General features: G+C 56.1%; 1 protein-coding gene across 1 annotated transcript in view; it reads right to left on the bottom strand.

Annotated features, from left to right (window-relative positions):
• Nucleotides 1–18,024, bottom strand: part of CRTC1 (CREB regulated transcription coactivator 1) — a 74,787-nt gene that overhangs the window by 25,883 nt on the left and 30,880 nt on the right. The window contains 6 exon segments of the mRNA XM_011222304.3: nucleotides 125–210; nucleotides 2,449–2,543; nucleotides 4,256–4,317; nucleotides 5,321–5,458; nucleotides 7,005–7,052; nucleotides 8,276–8,392. Coding sequence (XP_011220606.2) covers nucleotides 125–210; nucleotides 2,449–2,543; nucleotides 4,256–4,317; nucleotides 5,321–5,458; nucleotides 7,005–7,052; nucleotides 8,276–8,392 — 546 coding nt within the window.

The following is an 18,024-nucleotide window of genomic DNA, read 5'->3' as shown; positions in this document are numbered from 1 at the left end:
CCCCCTGCTTGTGTTCCCTCTCTCGCTGGCTGTCTCTATCTCTGTCGAATAAATAAATAAAATCTTAAAAAAAAAAAAAAAAAAAAAGGAAAATCGTTTCTGAAAGACCTTAAGACTCTCTTACCTTCTTGGTGTCCCATGCTTGCTTAGAAAGATTCTTATCCGTCTCCGATGTGGTTTCCTCCATTCCCGGAACTGTTAATAGTAAGACTGGGGTGTGGTGGGGTTGGGTGGGCGAGAGAAGGATAATCAGAACCTTTTCACTCTGAAGCTCTGTGGCACCACGGGGGAAGCTCCCCTGACATACAGTCATGACCGTGACACAAGTGTAACTGTGCCAACAGGGACTTCTAGGGATTGCACTCAAGTACAGAAAAGGGTTTCATTCAAAGCAAAACAAAAAAACACTTAAAAAAACGAAAGTCAGTGGGGTGCTTGGGTGGCTCAGTGGGTTGAGTGTCTGACTCTTGGTTTTGTCTCAGGTCATGATCTCAGGGTCATCAGATTGAGCCCCGCATCAGGCTCTGTATTCAGTGGGGAGTCTGCTTGGGATTCTCTCTCTCCCTCTCTTTCTGCCCCTCCCCCTGCTTAAGCATGAGCAAGCTCTCTCTCTCAAATAAATAATAAATGTAAAAAACAAATAAATAAGTAAGCCAGAGACCCCGTGACTTAGAAAGAAATGAAAATAGGAGCTCTGGAGCTGAGGACATGTATTAATTCTACCTCGCATGGGACTGACTCAGGCCTTGGAGGTCTCAGGCTGCACGGAACAGCAGAGAAAGTCTCCCTGCCTCCTTGCCCCACCTGCCACCTTGTGGTCACGTGCCTCCTAGCCCATGATGCTCAATGTCAGCCAGGGTTGACCTAATCACTGTAGCTATAGCCTCAAGAATTAGTTGCACTGCCAGCCAGCCCCACAGGAGGAGAGGAGGGGAGGGAAGGTCTGAGGGACTGGACGGGCATCACTTAAGGCCCTGGAACCAGCTGTGCCTGAAGGCCCCTTTCTTTGGACCTTTCGGTTAAGGTGAGATTAAACATCTTCTTTATGAGACCTGGTTTCTTTATGCAGCTTGGAGGTTCAGCCTTTTACTTACAACAGAGCCATACTGAACACAGCCAGATAGGTCAACTCCTCCTTCTTAAAACCCAGAGAGACCAGCTGTGACAGGCTGGAGGGCAGCCAGGCTAACTCCCACCCTGTCACTGCTTGGGTTCCTTATAGAGAAACAGGGGCAGGTGACACATCTCCCCTCTCCCCACCCCAAGGACAACTAGACTCTGACTGAGCTGCCAAGGGCCCCTGGGTTGCAGCTCCCTTCCATGGTCACAGAATCCCAAGGGATAATGATATTTGCCTTGGAAGCCTAGCTTGAAAGTCCCATTTTCTTGGGGAACCCACCAAGGAGACAGCTCCCTCAGAACTGCTCCCAATATTGGGAACAGGAGGGAAGCATCAGGTGCCCTGTCCTCTTCACCCCTGCGGCATTTGGAATCCTCACTTTTATTATGGAGACAGTTTTTCTGCAATCTCACCTTCACTGTTTGATGAGCAGGGATCCCGGGAAGATGGCATGTGCACAGCCCCCGCTCCCCAAGGGGTAAAGTTCTGGTTGATAATCCTTATTCTACCAGCAGAATCTCCCTCGTATGTGTACACGTTCACACAGTGCAATTACCCCCAAAACTGGTAAGTGTTTGGGCCTTAACTGTATGTGATTAATCCTCTGGTTTCTGTGTCTCTGGGCAGATCAAGCCTGGGTGGGATTTCCCACAGCTTCACAGCACATCACTCCCCTCTCTGGTTAATGCTGCCCCAGTTTTTATGATGGCATGTACCCTCCCAGAAGGTCCCAGGGACACTTCCCCTGCACCCAGCTCTGGGGAGAGGCTGGGGGCCTGGGCACAGATCTGCCCTAGCTACTCAGGGGTGTATGCAGACACCAGTCAGAGAGGAGAGTAAGCAAGAGGTGGGAAAGAACCAGCCCCACGTCCATCCACTGTAAGCAGAATGGGCCCAGAAACTGTGAACCAGGAGGGTTCTGAGCTGCACAGCCGGGAAATGGTCCAGCGTGAGGCCCTGAATCGAGCTGCATCTAAAGCTGACCATCCAGCTCTAGACGGCCTGGTCACGAGCTGATAAATGCCTCTGCGGCTTGGGCCTGCTGCTCCCGCATACTGTGTGGCCATGCCCTGAATCCATGAATGGAAGCCAATGTGCATTTGAAGGGGCAGTTTTCTCTGCCCAGAAAACTCCTACGCATGCTTCAAAACCCAACTCAAGCAGCACCATCTCTGAAAACGTTCAAGCCTCTCCCCTTGTCCCACAGCACCCACTGTGGTGGTCTTTGCGGGTCTGTCCACCTATGAGCTTGGGACCTCTGGGAGCACAGGGGCCACCCACTGGACTCACCTGACCCAAGGAAAGAAGCCCATGTGCCCTGCCAATACCTCTTTTCTGGTGTGCGTCCTGGGACCCGCCTGTAAAGGGCTCTGGTTGGGTGGGCGTCATTGTGCTCTGGTGCAGGGCAGAGTCAGAATTGGTCCTGAGGAGAGGAGAAAGACAGTGAGCCTTGGCCCCACAGGGGACCATGGGAGAGTCCTGGCCCCGCTCTATCCAGGACATGCTCAACGGGACAGGGTGGAAATAGTGGGTCATATTTGTGAGCTGTTACACCTGCATAAAACCCCAAGGACACTGTTCTCAAAAGAACTGAAAGCTGCAGCAGAGATGTCCCTCCATTCCTAACCAGCCCCTCCCCACTGCCACCCTGTCCGTGGGCTTCTCAGCTTTGGGGGAAAGGATAGTGCCTTCCTGCTAAAACTCTCTGGAGAGGGGGCCCCACGGTCCCACAGCGGTCCAGCCTTGGGGGTACAAGTCCCAGCCCATCACTGGGACCCCTTCTGGTGACAAACACCAATGGGCAACCGTGCCCCCCCTCTCCAGGATGCTCAGTTGCAAAGCAGGTGTAATGAGCAGAAAGGAGAGGCAGTGAGAGGAGGGTCAGAGAATGACCCAGAAAGAACGCAGCCCCTGGGGAGGGCTGTGGCATGAGAGCTGCCAGGGGCTCTGCCTTCTGCACCAGGGTTAGAGTAACTCAATGTAATCCCAGCGGCAGGTGCCTGGAGGGATGGTGCCCAGAAGAGCCCCTCGGGTACCCAGGAAACTGTGGCCACCCAAGGGGAGCTGGGCAGGTCCAGCCACATGGCTGGCAATCTGGGGATGAAAGTAAGAGCAGCATGAGTCCAAAAGGGACATCTTAGCCACAGAGAGTGACATGGAGGAAACTTAGTTCAAGAAGAAGAGCAGGTTACAAAGGATAGGGCCAGGTGACTCTCTGACTGTGGGGCCATATGAGCGGTGAGAAGCTGGTCCAGATCCTGGACCCCCCTCAGCTGTGTGTCCCTGAGCAAGTCTTCTGACCTCTCTGTGCTCACTTTCCTTCTATCTAAAATGTGAAGAATAAAAGCACCTACTGCACAAAGCTCTGTGCATTTTGTATCAGCTAATGAATGTGATGGCTGGAATTGGGCCTGATACAGAATACACCGTCAGGAGCAGTTTAATGACGTTACTGAATGATACGTTACATGACATATTATACCTCATAAACATAGATGGGTTTAACAAATTACTTTTGGTCTTTGGTGAAATCACCTACGTATATATTTTTTTATGTGTGGTAAAATAGATGTAACATAAAATTTACCATTTTAACCATTTTTAAGTATACGCTTCTGTGGTAACAGTAAGTTCACACTGGTGCACAGCTATCCTGTTACCTGCTATAGATATTAATATTAATTATATGATTGTTATTCTAGACCTTTGTAGGTTTTGGCATTACTGATTTTCCCCCCATTCTAGGTACAACTTATGTGTATTCCTAATCTTCTGTAATAAATATATAATACTTTTATAATCACATTTTCAGTGACTGTTCAGCAATGTGAGAAACCACTCATAATTTAGCATGAAATGAAAAAAAGGCAAGTTACAATACTGAATGTCCAACCTAATCCCAACTCTGTCTATAAAAGAAAAAAAAAGTCATGGAAGGAGAAAAAAAAATCCCTGGAAGACTCCAAAGCTATGACCTTGGTGTTACAGGAATAGAGCTGATTTCTAGAAACTTCTGGATACTTCTTAGTTTTGTCATTTTAAAGTGACTGCATATTGGTTTTCCAAGCACAAGCATGATGTAAGTTTGTTTTTGTTTCCAACAAGAGGGCTGAGGGCCGGTTCTGGGTCACTGACCTTCTCCAGCTGGTGTCCGCGGGCGGCGAGAGGTACACGGTGCCGTACGGGCAGCTGTCCGCTTGAGTGTGAGTTAAGGGGACAGCACTGTTGGCTCAGGCCCCACCCCGAGCCCCAGGAACCTCGTGGCCAGGCTGCTGGGAGCCTGCAAACAGCTGGGGCCATAGGGTGGGGGCCTTTTCTGCCTGGCTGCGAGCAGCCCCCGGGGTTCGGCCCTGTCCACCTAGCACTCAGCACTCACCCCCTGCAAGCACACGTGCGGGCTGCGCCCCTTCCAAGAGGGGCCTAGGCTGTGAAACCGGGGCCCATGGGGGGGCAGTGGGGAGTCTCGTTCAGCTGACCTGGGTCTTGACTCTTAATTCTAGGCTGACGGGGTGGCTCCCCGGGCCCAAGGGCTCTGTCTGGGGCCCAGCTGGTCAGGCTGCCCCAGCCACGGAAATGAGAAGTGGGAAATAACAGGCTTCTCTGTTCTCGAATGCTGGGGGGTCCCGAGAGCAGCCACTCAGACTCTGGTGATGGGGGTGCGGTGCTGGCTGGCCAAGCACCAAGGGGCGGCCAAGTCTTGGGGGTGGGGGAGAAACTCCCGACGATCTCTGCTTGGCCAAGGTGCAGAGGAGAATTCTGTGTCTTCAGATGGAGCCTCCCTTGGATCTGTCTGGGTCTGGCTCAGACCCCCCTCGGCCCGGCTGCCTGGGCTGGGCTGCCCTCTGCATGGCCCCAAGATGTGGACACTCTGCTCACAGCCTCTCTGGGTTCCAGTGCCCAGCCAGATGTCCAACACAGTGTGGGTCCGACCTTACCTTCCCCAGCCCTCCCTGAAGGCTGCCTGCTCCAGCAGCCTAGGGCCTCGGTCCCTGTCTGCCCCTGCCTGAGCCTAAGGCTCTTTGGCTAGCCACACTTCCTCCACCAGGGTCACCCTGCAACTGTGCCCTCCCTCAGTGCTGCCTGGGAGCCTTGGAGGGCTGGGGCAACCCTTATTCCAGTCCAGAGCTGGCAGCTCAGTTGGCTAGACTCCAGGTGCTGCAGTCACCAACAGCCCCCCTCCCGTCCTCCGGTAAAAGATATCTGCCGTCCGTGTTTGTCCACTGACAAGGGCCGGCGATGTGGGGAGCCCAGCCGGCCTCGCTCTCGGTATACTCTGTCCACCAGCCCGTGGTGCCGGGTGGTTCGGCTGGTGTCCAGGCCCGAGGACTGGAAGGGTGTCTGGGTGAGGGGGGGATGGGTAGGGAGAAGGAGACCAGAAAAGAGAAACCCAAATAGTTATCAGCTGTGGCCTGAGATCCAACCCAGCTCTGCCCCCAGGATCTGACTTCAGGGCCCCCCACTCCTGAGACACCCCTTTGTCACCACTCTGCAGCCCGGACGGGCTTCCTCCTGCAGCCGGGGCCCCCAGCCTCTGAGCACTGCCAGGGTAGGGGCGAGCTGGGGATCCTGGTGCTGGGCGGCAGGCGTGCAATGCGGCTGGCATGCACGGGCCAGGCAGAGCAGCACAAGCTCGGGGCCTGGTGCCGGCTGGGGTGCCAGGGGTGCAGACGGCCCAAGCGCCCCCCAGCCTCGCCAGGTGCAGACAGGCCTCCGCCTTCTCTCTCTGGGCCTGGCTGGCCTCCTCTCCCCACCTACGTCATCCCTGGAGGGGCCTGCCAAAAGACAGCCCCCAGGGCTTCCAGCCGAGGACGTCAAGGGGCCCACCTGGCCAAGTGCTGGCTCCCCAGAGGCTCCTTATTGAGCCCTGGCCGGTCTTGATTGAGATGAGCCCCCCACGCCCTCCCCCACCACCTCATCCCTTCACCACCGGAGCCAAGTGCAAGCGCTTTCTGGAGCTCTGGCCCATGGCTCGGCCGGAAGGGGCTTCCTTCCAGCACCTGGGGCTGGCACAAGGCCTCTGGCCAGACCTTGCTCCTTGCTCCCTCTCCCAGCTCCATGCCCCCGGGGCCCCTGCGAGCCCCCTCCCTGCCTGCCCTGGTGCCGTGGGGCCCCTCACCATCTGACTGGGGTGAGATTGGCAACCTTAGCCAGCTCTGGAGGCAGCCAGTCCCCCCACCCCGCCATCTGGCCCTTGGGCCCTTCTGTCTTCTCTGGGCAGCCAGGCAAAAGCAATTTCCTTCCGGAAAACTGCCACTGGCTGGAATCACTGCTCTTCCCTACCCGTCCAAACCCTGGGCCAGTGTTCAGGGCTGACAGCTCTCCCTGGAGTCTGGGGCCCCCTGTTTCTCTCTGACCCAGAAAGAATCCTGCCAGCTTGGGTCTTTCTGCACTTTTGCCTCCAAAAGGCCTTGGGCCTGGAGACCTCAGTGACTGAGGGAAGGTGGGAACCTGCCATCCACACAAACACCGGAGGGCAGGGGTGGTCGTTGTCCTCCCAGAGATGCCTACAAGGCCGGCGGGGGCAGGGGGGGGGGCGGCGGGAAACCAAGGCAGCTGAAGCAGAGCCAGAGGCAGAGAGAAGCTCGGGCCCGGCCATAGCCCGGCTCACCAGGCTGCACCTGGTATCCACACACACATACATGTGCATGTGTCGCAGGAACGAACCATGCAGCATTGATGCCCATGCTCAGATCCCCCAGGTGGGGGCCTCTCAACGCAACCACACGCACTTCCCCACACAGGGCAGGGGGAGGTGCAGAGTGGATCCACTTCCATTTGGCAGACAGGGCGCTTCCCGCCAGGCCACTGGGGCGACCACGCAGGGATACCCAGCACCCGCGCACGTGCCAGGGACGCCGAGGCCTCAGCCCAGGGGCTCATTTACCAGAGAGACAGGAGCCGCTGCCAGGGCCTCCCCCAGATATCCGCTGGGCTGAAAATGCAAAGAACCGAGACTTTGAGACACTCCTGCCTCGTCTGGCCCCCCAGCGGGATGCCCGACAGGCCCCAGTATACCCTTGGCCCAAGGAGGCTCTATGCCAGCCCTAGCCAGGGCCGTACTGGGGGGCTGCCCAGAGAGATGCTCTCCTTGAGGGAGAAGGGGATGGGGGAAACAGAGGAAGGGGAGAGGCAGGAGGAGAAGAGAAAACTCAAACTAGGAAGGGCCTTGACAAAGAGGTCAGGTTCTTGGAGCACATTCAGGATCGGCGCAACGGCCCCACGTGTCTACTCCAGCAAGGAGGCCATCTGAGGGGGGCCATGCTCCAAGGAGTCTAGGAGATGCGGAGCTGAGCCAGGTGGACCCAGAGCCAGCCTAGGGGACCCCGGGCCAGTGCCCTGCTGCATTCCAGCAGTAGTGTGGGAGGAGGAGGAGCTGGGGAGCAACTCGGGTGGGTGGGGGACTGAGCTCCATGCGAGACGGGCCTGGTTCCACCTGGCCTGTCAACACATGGACAGACGTGGCTGTTTCTGAGGCCCTGTCCCAGCAAAGGGGTGGGTGTGTGGCCGTCTGGTGGACCTGTCCCTAAAGAGCCCAGACAAGCTGGGGGTGGCCCCAGCTCCAGGCCCCACTCCCAGACCCACCTCACCCCTGCTTTCACCTGCAGACCAGGGTCAGGGCACAGCCGGGGTGAAAGGCTAGCCCTGCACCCAGGCGGTGGGCCTTATCTCTCATTATTTATGATAAGGACGTGCGCGGCGGCTGTGTGGCCTGCGGGAGCCGCGTTGTGTGCGTCTCTGCCAAGAAACGTTTGCAGACAAGTGGGGTCAGGCCACAGGGCCTCCTTCTGAGAATTGCTGGGCTTGCGGATTAGTGAGGCAGGATGGAGCCAAGCCCCAGAGGCCCCGAGCGGTTCCCGATGCCGCACAGCCGGCCAACAGGTGTAGCGGCTGCTGAAACGCTCTTGGCCAGACCACAGCCTCGCTGCGGGCTCTGCTGACAGGGGACAGGCAGGGGGATCCAGGCAAGGCCTGGCCAAGCCAACCCAGGGACAGGAAAAGAGTAGGTGGAGGTGGGGGAAGGTGGGCTGCGGCAATTATTTGGTGACCCCAGCTATCCGCAGCGGCTGACGCACACACTTGCTCGCTCTGTGGCCAGGGTGGGGCCCGCATAGGACGTGCACCAGGTGGGAGGCTGTGGGGGGGATGGGGGCTCACCTGGAAGGGTAGATCCACGGTGCCACTCCCAATCTGGTTCACGTTGGGCAGGGACCCGCCGTAGTACTGGCCACGGCTTGGGCCCAGCTGCAGGTACTGAGACTTCTGGAGCTGGAGCTGCAAGAGAAGCCAGCAGCTACGATGCGGGCCCAACGACTTCCCAAGCACATCATGAAGAATGCCACCCCGGGGGCCCCAGAAAGGAACCAAGTGATGGGGTCAATGGCACCAGTCACAGAGGGTGCGGGACCCTGTGACTCGGATACTCAAAGGAGCTGGGTGTCTCTTCACCCAAAACAGCAGAATCAGAAACCCAAGGTGCCCCAGGCAGCTCTCCCTAGGTAGGGCAGCAGGCCCTGTGGGGAGCTGCCTCCATGAACTTGGGGGAGCCTTGCTGGTTCACCTGCACGGTCTGTGAATGAAGAAGAGAGTATAGGGCAGACCTGGAGCCTAGAGCCTGTGGAGAAGGCCCCTCACCCACCCAGGGCAACCACTTCTTATCACAGCCAAAGACTAAGTTCCGGGGTGCAGGCCAGAGGCTGCAAACTGACGCCCAGACACAGGAGAAATTGTCTTTCCAATGGTCTGAATCAGAGGGGCTGTCTCGGAAGCACAGCGCTGACTTTCAAAGCTGACTTTCCAGCAGCACACACAGGGCAAGCGGGTCGGCCAGACCCCGCCCGAGTGCTAAGGGGTCCTGCCCAAGCCCCCAGGCTCCTTCTGCCTCTCTTGCTGGCCTCCCTGGAGCTGGGTCCAGAGGAGGGCCTTCATCTGGGATGGCCGAATGCCTGCACAGGCCTCCACCAGTCACTCACACAGGGATTTGTCCCACTGGGCCACACCTCAGACCCAGGAGCCCAGTTCCCTGACTGGCCGCGGCTGCCTCGAGGTGAGGCTGGAACCTGGCCTCCTCTCCCTTGAATAGCTGATTCCACTTTCCTGGGAACAGCAGCAGATGTCCCTGGCGTGGTCGGCGCCACTTGCGGCCCTTAGGGCTGAAGGTCCACAATGCCTGGCCCACCCCACTGGGAGGCAGGCATCGTGTCTGAGGGGTGGTGGCCGGGCATTCAGGGAGGGTGGGCGTCCGCTCCAGCCCTGGCTGGGGCGGTTGCTAGGGTCGACACTGTGTACACAACAAGGCCGGCTCACGTTCCCTCACAAACAGCTCCTGGCAGCGCTCTGTGAGCTGGCTGCCCGCACCGCCCCATTCTCCCACGCCGGCCCCTACTTCCTGGGGGGCCTTGGATCCTGGAGGGGGAAGTGAGGCTCGGGAACTGGCCGCCCGCCCAGCAGAGCACCTCACCCAGGTAAACAGCTGTTTCCTGAGAGATGCAGTGGAGTCAGGAGGGAGACTGACCTTGTTCCATCCTTTGCCAGTAGTTCTTGGGGTCTGCGGGGCCCAGTCCAGGGTCTGTCTCCAACGGCTGGAGACGCTCACTGTGACCACCTCACTGTGTCCCTTCCACCTCATACTCACGCGAGATGAAACAGGCCAGCCTCTGGCCAGGGGAAGGGGGAGACCAAGCAGGGTGGGCCCCCACTCCAGCGTGGGCACAAGTCACCTCAGACCCAAGACACCCACGGGCTTCCTTGTGTCTGAGCCTTGTGGCAGGAGCCTCCATTGCGTCCAACTCTCAAGAACCATGGGGCGTCCTCCCTTCGTGGCCTTGGTTTCCCCCTCCCATTTGTCCAGGAGTGGGAGGGAATGCCTGGTATGTGACACAGGAAGTTTCCAACACATGCACTGTTGTCACAGGCTGAACTGCCAGCGCAGGGAGCCCCAGCATCCTGTCCAAGCACTCCACAAAGCTGCCATGTTCCAGGCCAGAAGGAGCCTGGTGTCGGAGACAATCTACAGGACTGGGGACTGACAGGATGCTCAAGCTCACAGGCCCCTGTGACACCAGTCCTCCCAGGCACCACCTCTGTCTGAGCCTTTCTTCTAGCAATGGCCTCCCACCTACCTCCCCACTTTGCTGCAGGACTGTCGGGCTTTGGAGTACAGTCTCTGGGTTTGGAGCGGAAGGTGTGTGGGACCCTACACTTCTTTGGGGGCACCCTGTGCCTGTCCCTGGTTGCATATTGGCAGCGCAGGAAAGCGTCCTCCTGGCCTAGAGAAGTCTGGCCTTTGTCCCCATCCCTGAGAGGTGGAAGCCCTCTGAACATTCTGCCTGACAAGACTATCTTTGTTTGCCTGGGGTCTTGGGCCACACTGGGTGGTCTATGCCAACAGTGTGATTTACGGTAAGGGTCTTGGGCCACGTGGAATCAGCCCGCCCCCTGCAGGGGCTAGAGATGGAGGTCACCCATGCAGTCGTCAGCAAGGTCTGTGTGAGTGAGCCCCATTAAAAACCCTGGACACTGAGGCTCAGGGAGTACCCCTGGATGGCAGTACACCATGCGTGTTGTCACACACTGGCGCTAGGAGAAGTGAAAGCTGTCCACACAACTCCACAGACAGGGGACACCCAGAAGTTCCACGCACGGAACTCTCCTGGACGCCACCCCACTCAGCCCTTCCCTTTGTCAATTATAACATTTGTGTCCTTTCGCTTGTAATAAACCCTAACTGTGAGTGTAACAGCTTCCAGTGAGTCCTGTGTCCCTCAAGTGACCTGCTGACCTGAGTGTGGTCTTGGGGACCCCCTAAACTTTGCAGGAGCTGACTGCCCTCCCAGCCCTGGCCAGGAACCCCCAGGAACAGGGTACTGAGGTGAGAAGATGCCAGCCTGGGGCCCTGACCAAGAACCTGCTGCCTCAGAGGGCCCATGGGAAGGAAGGACAGCGGAGTGACACCACCAGGCAGGACCTGATGAACTGCTGGATGTTGACTCTCAAGCCTCTTCCTATTGCCAAGTCACAGCCCCTCGTGCATCCTTCCAGCCAGCGGTCCTCACTCTGTGCCCCCCAACAACAGCACTTGCCCCTAACTTTGTCAACAGAGCTCTGTAAACCCAGCATCCAAGCCAGGGCCTGTCACTCAGCAGCACCTGCTCATGGAACAAATCCATGTATGAACATGTGAGTGAGTGAATGAATGAACACTGCTGTTCCTTCTCTCAAGGGCCGACTTTGACAAGTCAGGTGACAGGCCCACCTGGAGGCCACACTAGCGCCTTTTAGAAGGCCAATACAGCTCCCAACCCTATTACAGGGCTTGGGTGCCTCTGCCTCCCCCACCACCCCATCCTCACGGCTGTTGAAAAGGGCAGTGCAGATGCGGAAGGGAGGCTCAGACAAGGCTGTCACTTGCTGGCAGCCACGTGCTAGAATAGGAGACCTGCATCTCTCAGGGCTCCCCTCCCTTGCTTGTGGCCTGTGGTCAGATAGCCCGGGGTAGGAGTCCGGGTCTCCCGATTATGAGAGTGGACCCTACTCCAGATTCAGAGGGTCTGGGCTGAGGGTGGGGGGGTGCCCCATGACCCATGCTTTTGCCATAACCTCCCTGCCTTCTGCTCTCCCCATTCCTTGGCCCCAAAGCACCCTGAGTTTGTGCACCCCAAAGGGCCTTGGCCTGTGACAGCCCCCTTCCGTGCCCATCCCACAGGGACCTCCCTGATACCCCACCCAAGGAGCAGCCCCTCCAAGTCACTATCACATCAGCCTCTAGCTTGGTTTGTGTTGTTTTTAATAAACTTTTCATTGCAGAAGTTTTAGATTTGCAAAAAACCTGCAAAGATGGTACACTGTTCCCCAACATCCCTCACCCAGCTTCCCCTAAAGCCACCCTCCTGCCTTACTGGGGCAAAATTAGGAAAGTGGCAGTGGTGCAGCATGCCTGACTGACCCAGACCCACTCGTGTGAAGCCTCCAGTGTGTCTCATTGGGTTTGCTGCACTGGACCCTGTCCACCATTCCCATCTGGTCCCCACTGTGGGGACCTAAGACTCACAGTCTGCTGGTCACACTGCGTCCAGTGCCAGGAATGTGTGTGGTCACGCTGGACACCAAGTACTACCAGGTGTACTCACCCCCCACCATCCTGCTGCAGCCTTGTATCTTTCCAGAACAACATTCCTAGTCCATACCTCTCAAACCCTCTTGCTCTGAGGTTGGAACTGACTGAGCAAGCAGCACCAGGCCCTAGGGGTCAGGGGCATCTCAGGGCTGAGGCCGTCCACGATGGACGGCCTAGAAGCTCAGCACAGACCCTGGCCACCCTGAACTCAACATCTCCCCACCCCAAGCATTACATATGGCACCCCAGGTGTCCCTCGGCCCCCTCCCAGCACATTTAAGCTATCACAATAGTCCTACTACCTTCAGCGTCCCAGGGCTACCGTAACAAAAGACCACAAACAGCGTGGCTTAAAACAGTAAGAATTTACTCTCTCATGGTTCAGGAGATAGAAGTTCAAAATCAAGGTGTGGGCAGGATTGGTTCCCTCTTGAAGCTCTGAGGGAGAGTCTGTCCCAGGCTTATCCCAGCTCCTGGAGGCTCCAGGGTTCCTGGGCTTATGGCCACATCGCTCAGTCTCTGCCTCCGTCTCCACATGGCTTTCCCCTGCGTATGCCTCAAATCTCCCTCTCCTTTCTCTTATAACACCTGTCACTGGATTCAGGCCCACCCTAATCAAGAATGGTCTCACCTTGAGCCCTTTAATTACATCTGCAAAGACCCTCCGGCCAATAAGGTCACATTCCCAGGTTCTGGGGTAAATGCATGGACATAGGTTTTAGGGGGATACAATTCAACCCAAGACAGTCCTTTTGAGGGGAGCATCAGCACACACCACCTTCCAGATGGGAAAAGCGACTTGCCAGGCAAGAAAACTGCCCAAGGTCACCCAGCTTGGAAGTGGCTGAGCAGGGCACAGACTCCACTTCTGGAACTGAACCCCTGCATGACCCTGCAGACCAGCAGGCAGCTGGCACCACGGAGTGTCAGAGGCCACGTGGCATCGTGGATGAGAGCACACCAGCTCCTCTGGGAGCCTCCAGTTAGAGCATCAATCTGATGACAAGTCTACACTGACTCCATGAAGGTGGGACCCAACACTATTCTCTGTGTAAAAAGCCACTTGGGGTCCTGCCCCAGCCCAAGGTCCCTTGTTTTCAGGTAGGGCACCCCCACTTCTTGACCACCTGGACCATCTCCCTCCACTACCCCACACAAAGTCCTCTCCCCTGTCCCAACTGACACCCACTCCCTCTGCAGAGCCCTATGTAAATGGTGGCTTCTCCAGCCTCTCCCAGCCCCACCTTGCTGATCCTCCAGCACAATGCACATCCCCCACCTCTGTCTATGCCCACACCCTCTGCTGGCCTGCTGGACATATTCCCACGCGCCCCCAGGGGTCTCCACCAGCCAGGCAGAGGGGAAGCCACAAGGCTAGGGAACGGGGGGCTGGCACCCCTGGGAAGGCCTGGCATGACAAACACACACACTTCTCCAGGACAGCCCCAAGTCCTCCAGGACCCTGCGCAAGATGCAGCGACACCCCTACCTGCCAGCCCCTCCCAGTCCTCACTCTCCAGATGAAGTTGGCCTTGGCTTCCCCCCACACCCCCAACCCTCCCAGCAATCGCAATGGCAACTTGCAGGCCTTCTAATGAGATTAAGGGGAGCAGACCTGCTAAGGCTGAGCTCTGTCCTCTGCAAATCCAAGGCACGCGTGGGGGCCATGCTGCAGAGGGCCAGCGAGGAGCTGTGCGCTCCAAGTGGACCTTAGTCCCCCTACCCCTCGCCACAAAAGGCCTGCATGGTCTGGCCCTCCGCTCTCTACCACCAGAGCAGGTCGCTGCCTCGGGGTGTTTGCACTGGCACCCCCTCCTCCACTGGCTCAGCCTAACACTGTGCATCTCACCTCCACAGGATCACCTCCTCCACGGCTCGCTGTCCAAACCTGCCTGACTGAGGTCCATCTCCTCTCATCAGACTGTCAGCCCCACAAGGACCTTGGCACAATGCAGTGGCTTGGCATCCACAGGAGGAACCCTTGTCTGGATGAACATGCGAATGTAGGATGTACTCAGAGTCCCAGGCAAGGACAATTCTTCTCCCACAACCACACAGGACTACCTGCCCCCACCGCAAGGTAAAATGAGGCCTAAGGGAGAAGGCCCAGCTGCCCAAGTACAGAGGCAAAGAACCACCCATGAGAGGGAGGTAGAGAGTGAACACTCTCTGGAAAGGACTGGAAACCTGGGGCTCTGGGGGAGACAGCTGTGCACGCACAAGTGCCCGAGCAGGAAGGTCCGGGACTGCTTTTTCTGTCTTTCTAAACTTACTCATCTAAGTAAGATTCACATAACATAAAATGAACCCTTTTACATGTACAATTCAGTGGCACAGAGAACATATGCAACGTTATACACAACCATCACTGCCACCCAGGTCCAGATAATTTCCATCATCACCCCAAAAGAATACCCCATCCCCATCAGTAGTCACTCCCCATTCCCCTCCCCCTGGCAACCACCCCCCTGCCTTCAGTCTCTATGGATTTCCCTGTTCTGGACATTTCACCTAAATGGAATCACACAACACGTGGCCTTTTATGACTGGCTTCTTTCACTCAGCACTTTTTTGTTTTTGTTTTTGTTTTTAAAGTAATCTCCACGCCCAACATGGGGCTTGAACTCATGACCCCAAGATCAAGAGTCACATGCTCTACCAACTGAGCCAGCCAGCGTGCCTCACTCAGCACCACATTTTTCCGGTTTATCCATGTTGTAATATGTGTCAGAGATTCGCTCCTCTTTGTGGCTGAGTAATATTCCATTAACAGGGATGGACTGCATTCTGTTTACCAATTCAGTGGCTGATGAACATTTAGGTTGTTTCTGCCCTTTGGCAACTGTGACTAGTGCTGCTGCGACTGACAGGCAGGTACCAGTATCTGCGTGAGTCCCTGTCTTCCAATCTCTAGGTACATGGCTAGGAGTGAATGAGGGAATGAATGAAAGCATCACAGGCGTGTGGCCGAGCGGGGATTCCAGGCTGAGTCACCCCTGCTCCTGCCCCCCCCCCCGACTGAGACATTCCCCAGCTGCCTCCCCACCTGTACATAGCTAGGAATGGAGTGGTAATTCTGTACTTCTCTCTCGTTCGGGAACTGCAGGACTGCTGTCCACTGCACCATTTTACATTTCTGTCAGCCGTGCCGTTGCCATTTCTCCACATCCTCCCCAGCACTTGCTGGCTTCTGACACCTAATGGGGGTGCGGTGGTCTCCTGCTGTGGTTTTGATGTGCATTTCCCCCGTGGCTAAAGATTTGGAGCAACTGCCCAGCTGCCTATTGGCCATTTGTGTATCAGCTTGGCAGAAATGTTGATTTGAGTCTTTTGCCCATTTTTTAAACTGGGTGGTTTGTCTTTTTCTTGTTGCGTTCCAAGAGTTCGTTATATATTATGGATATTACTTGCTTATTAGTGACGTGGTTTGCAAATATTTCCTACCACACTGTAGGTCGTCTCTTCACCTTTTTTTTTTTAATTAAAGATTTTTATTTGTCAGAGAGAGAGCGTGAGAGCGAGCACACAAGCAGGCAGAGGGAGAAGCAGGCTCCCCGCTGAGCAAGGAGCCCCATGCGGGGCTCAATCCCAGGACCCTGAGATCATGACGTGAGCTGAAGACAGATGCTTAACCGACTGAGCCACCCAGGCATCCCATCCTTTCACTTTCTTCATGGCCTTTGGATGCACGAAAATTTTTAATGTTGATAGAATCCAATCTGTTTTTCTTTTGTTGCTTGTTTGTCTGTTTATTTATTTAAAGTAGGCTCCATGTCCAGCACAGAGCCCGATGGAAGGCTCGAACCACAACCCGGAGACCAAAACCGGACTTGAGATCAAGAGTTGGATGTTGGGGGCGCCTGGGTGGCACAGCAGTTAAGCGTCTGCCTTCGGCTCAGGGCGTGATCCCGGCGTTATGGGATCGAGCCCCACATCAGGCTCCTCTGCTATGAGCCTGCTTCTTCCTCTCCCACTCCCCCTGCTTGTGTTCCCTCTCTCGCTGGCTGTCTCTATCTCTGTCAAATAAATAAATAAAAATCTTTAAAAAAAAAAAAACAAAGAGTTGGATGTTTAGGGGCGCCTGGGTGGCTCAGTCGTTAAGCGTCTGCCTTTGGCTCAGGGCGTGATCCTGGAGTCCTGGGATCGAGCCCCACGTCAGGCTCTTCCACTGGGAGCCTACTTCTTCCTCTCCCACTTTCCCTGCTTGTGTTGCCTCTCGAGCTGGCTGTCTCTCTCTCTGTCAAATAAATAAATAAAATCTTAAAAAAAAAAAAAAAAGTTGGATGTTTAATGGACTGAGCCACCCAGGTGCCCCTGCTGCTTACTGTTTTACTCTCATATCTAAAAACCCATCCCCTCAGGATGCATGGGTGGCTCACTCAGTTGAGTGTCTGCCTTCGGTTCAGGTCACGGTCCTGGGGTCCCGGGATCAAGTCCCGCGTGGGGCTCCCTGCTGAGCAAGGAGCCTGCTTCTCCCTCTGCCTGCGGCTCCCCCTCTTTCTCTGACAAATAAAATCTTTAAAAAAAGTAAAAACCCATCACACCTAAGTCCAGAATGATTCACACCTATGCTTCCTTCCTGAGTTTTCTAGATTTAGATCTTACAGTTAGGTCTTTGGTACACTGCGGGTTAATTCTGAAGTTTGTTGCTGCCGGGGTCCCACCTCGTTGGCAGCCCGAGAGGGCTCTGTGGGGAGGAGCGCCCGGCTGACCCCGCGGAAGTGTGCTGGTACGCTGGAGTGGCTCATCTAACGTCTGCTGAACGCGGGAGGGAATACTGAATGAATGAGGGAATGAATGAAAGCGTCACAGGCGTGTGGCCGAGCGTGGATTCCAGGCTGAGTCACCCCTGCCCCCGGCCCCCTGGCCGACTGAGACACTCCCCAGCTGCCTCCTCACTCGTTCCCAAAGTGTAAATACAGAACCAGATACACAAACACCGAGTGTGCCTCGGAATGCCTTTAATCAGGCTCTGCTGCCGCTGCCAAATTCCCAACCCTGGCTGAATCAGAGGGTCCTCTGTGAGCACGTTTTGTTTCCCTTGTTGGTGGCGGCTGTTGAGCACAGACGTTCCGGCTGGGATGTGTGAAGGGTCCCTCGGGGCCTGAGCATAGCACAGCTGGCTCACGGGGGCCTCTTTCCCTGTGAACGAGACCCCAGCCCTGCCAGCCGGCAGCGAGCCAAACCTGGGTGGGGACTTGCAGCAGCTCTGAGACGAGGAGACATGGCTTCACCTCCATTTTACAAGGGGGGAAACTGAAACACTGAGGGACAACAGGCTCGCCCTGAGGTCACTCGGCGACAGGAGGGGGCCTCAGTTACAATCCAGGGTCTTTCTCCAGCAAGGCCCAACAAGGCCCTTTCTGCTCTGCTTTCTGCCTCTGGGCCCCCGCACCCAACTCATTCTTTTCTGGAACCTTCCATGGAGCTCCTTCTCATCCTTTAGGTTTCAGCTCAAATATCACTTCCTCAAGAAGCTCTCCTTGACCCCCTACTTCTAAAATAACCCTCTGTATCAACACTGGCCGCCGTAACAAAATACCACAGACTGGGCGGCTTGAACAACAGACACTTATTTCTCCCAGTTCCGGAAGCTGGAAGCCTGAGACCAGGGTGCCGTCCCTGTCGGAGACCTCTTGCTGACTTGCAGAAAGCCACCTTCTCCATGTCCTCACACGGCCCTTCCAGGTGGTGCGTGTGGGTGGAGAGAATGCTCTCTCCTCGCTCTTCCTCTTCTCATAAGGACGCCTGTCCTATCAGATCAGGACCCCACCCTTATGACCCCAATTCA

The sequence above is a fragment of the Ailuropoda melanoleuca genome, chromosome 4 (assembly GCF_002007445.2).
Source record: "Ailuropoda melanoleuca isolate Jingjing chromosome 4, ASM200744v2, whole genome shotgun sequence".
Taxonomy (NCBI): domain Eukaryota; kingdom Metazoa; phylum Chordata; class Mammalia; order Carnivora; family Ursidae; genus Ailuropoda; species Ailuropoda melanoleuca.
Note: the sequence above shows the minus strand (reverse complement) of the source record. Positions and strands in the feature narration are given on the sequence as shown.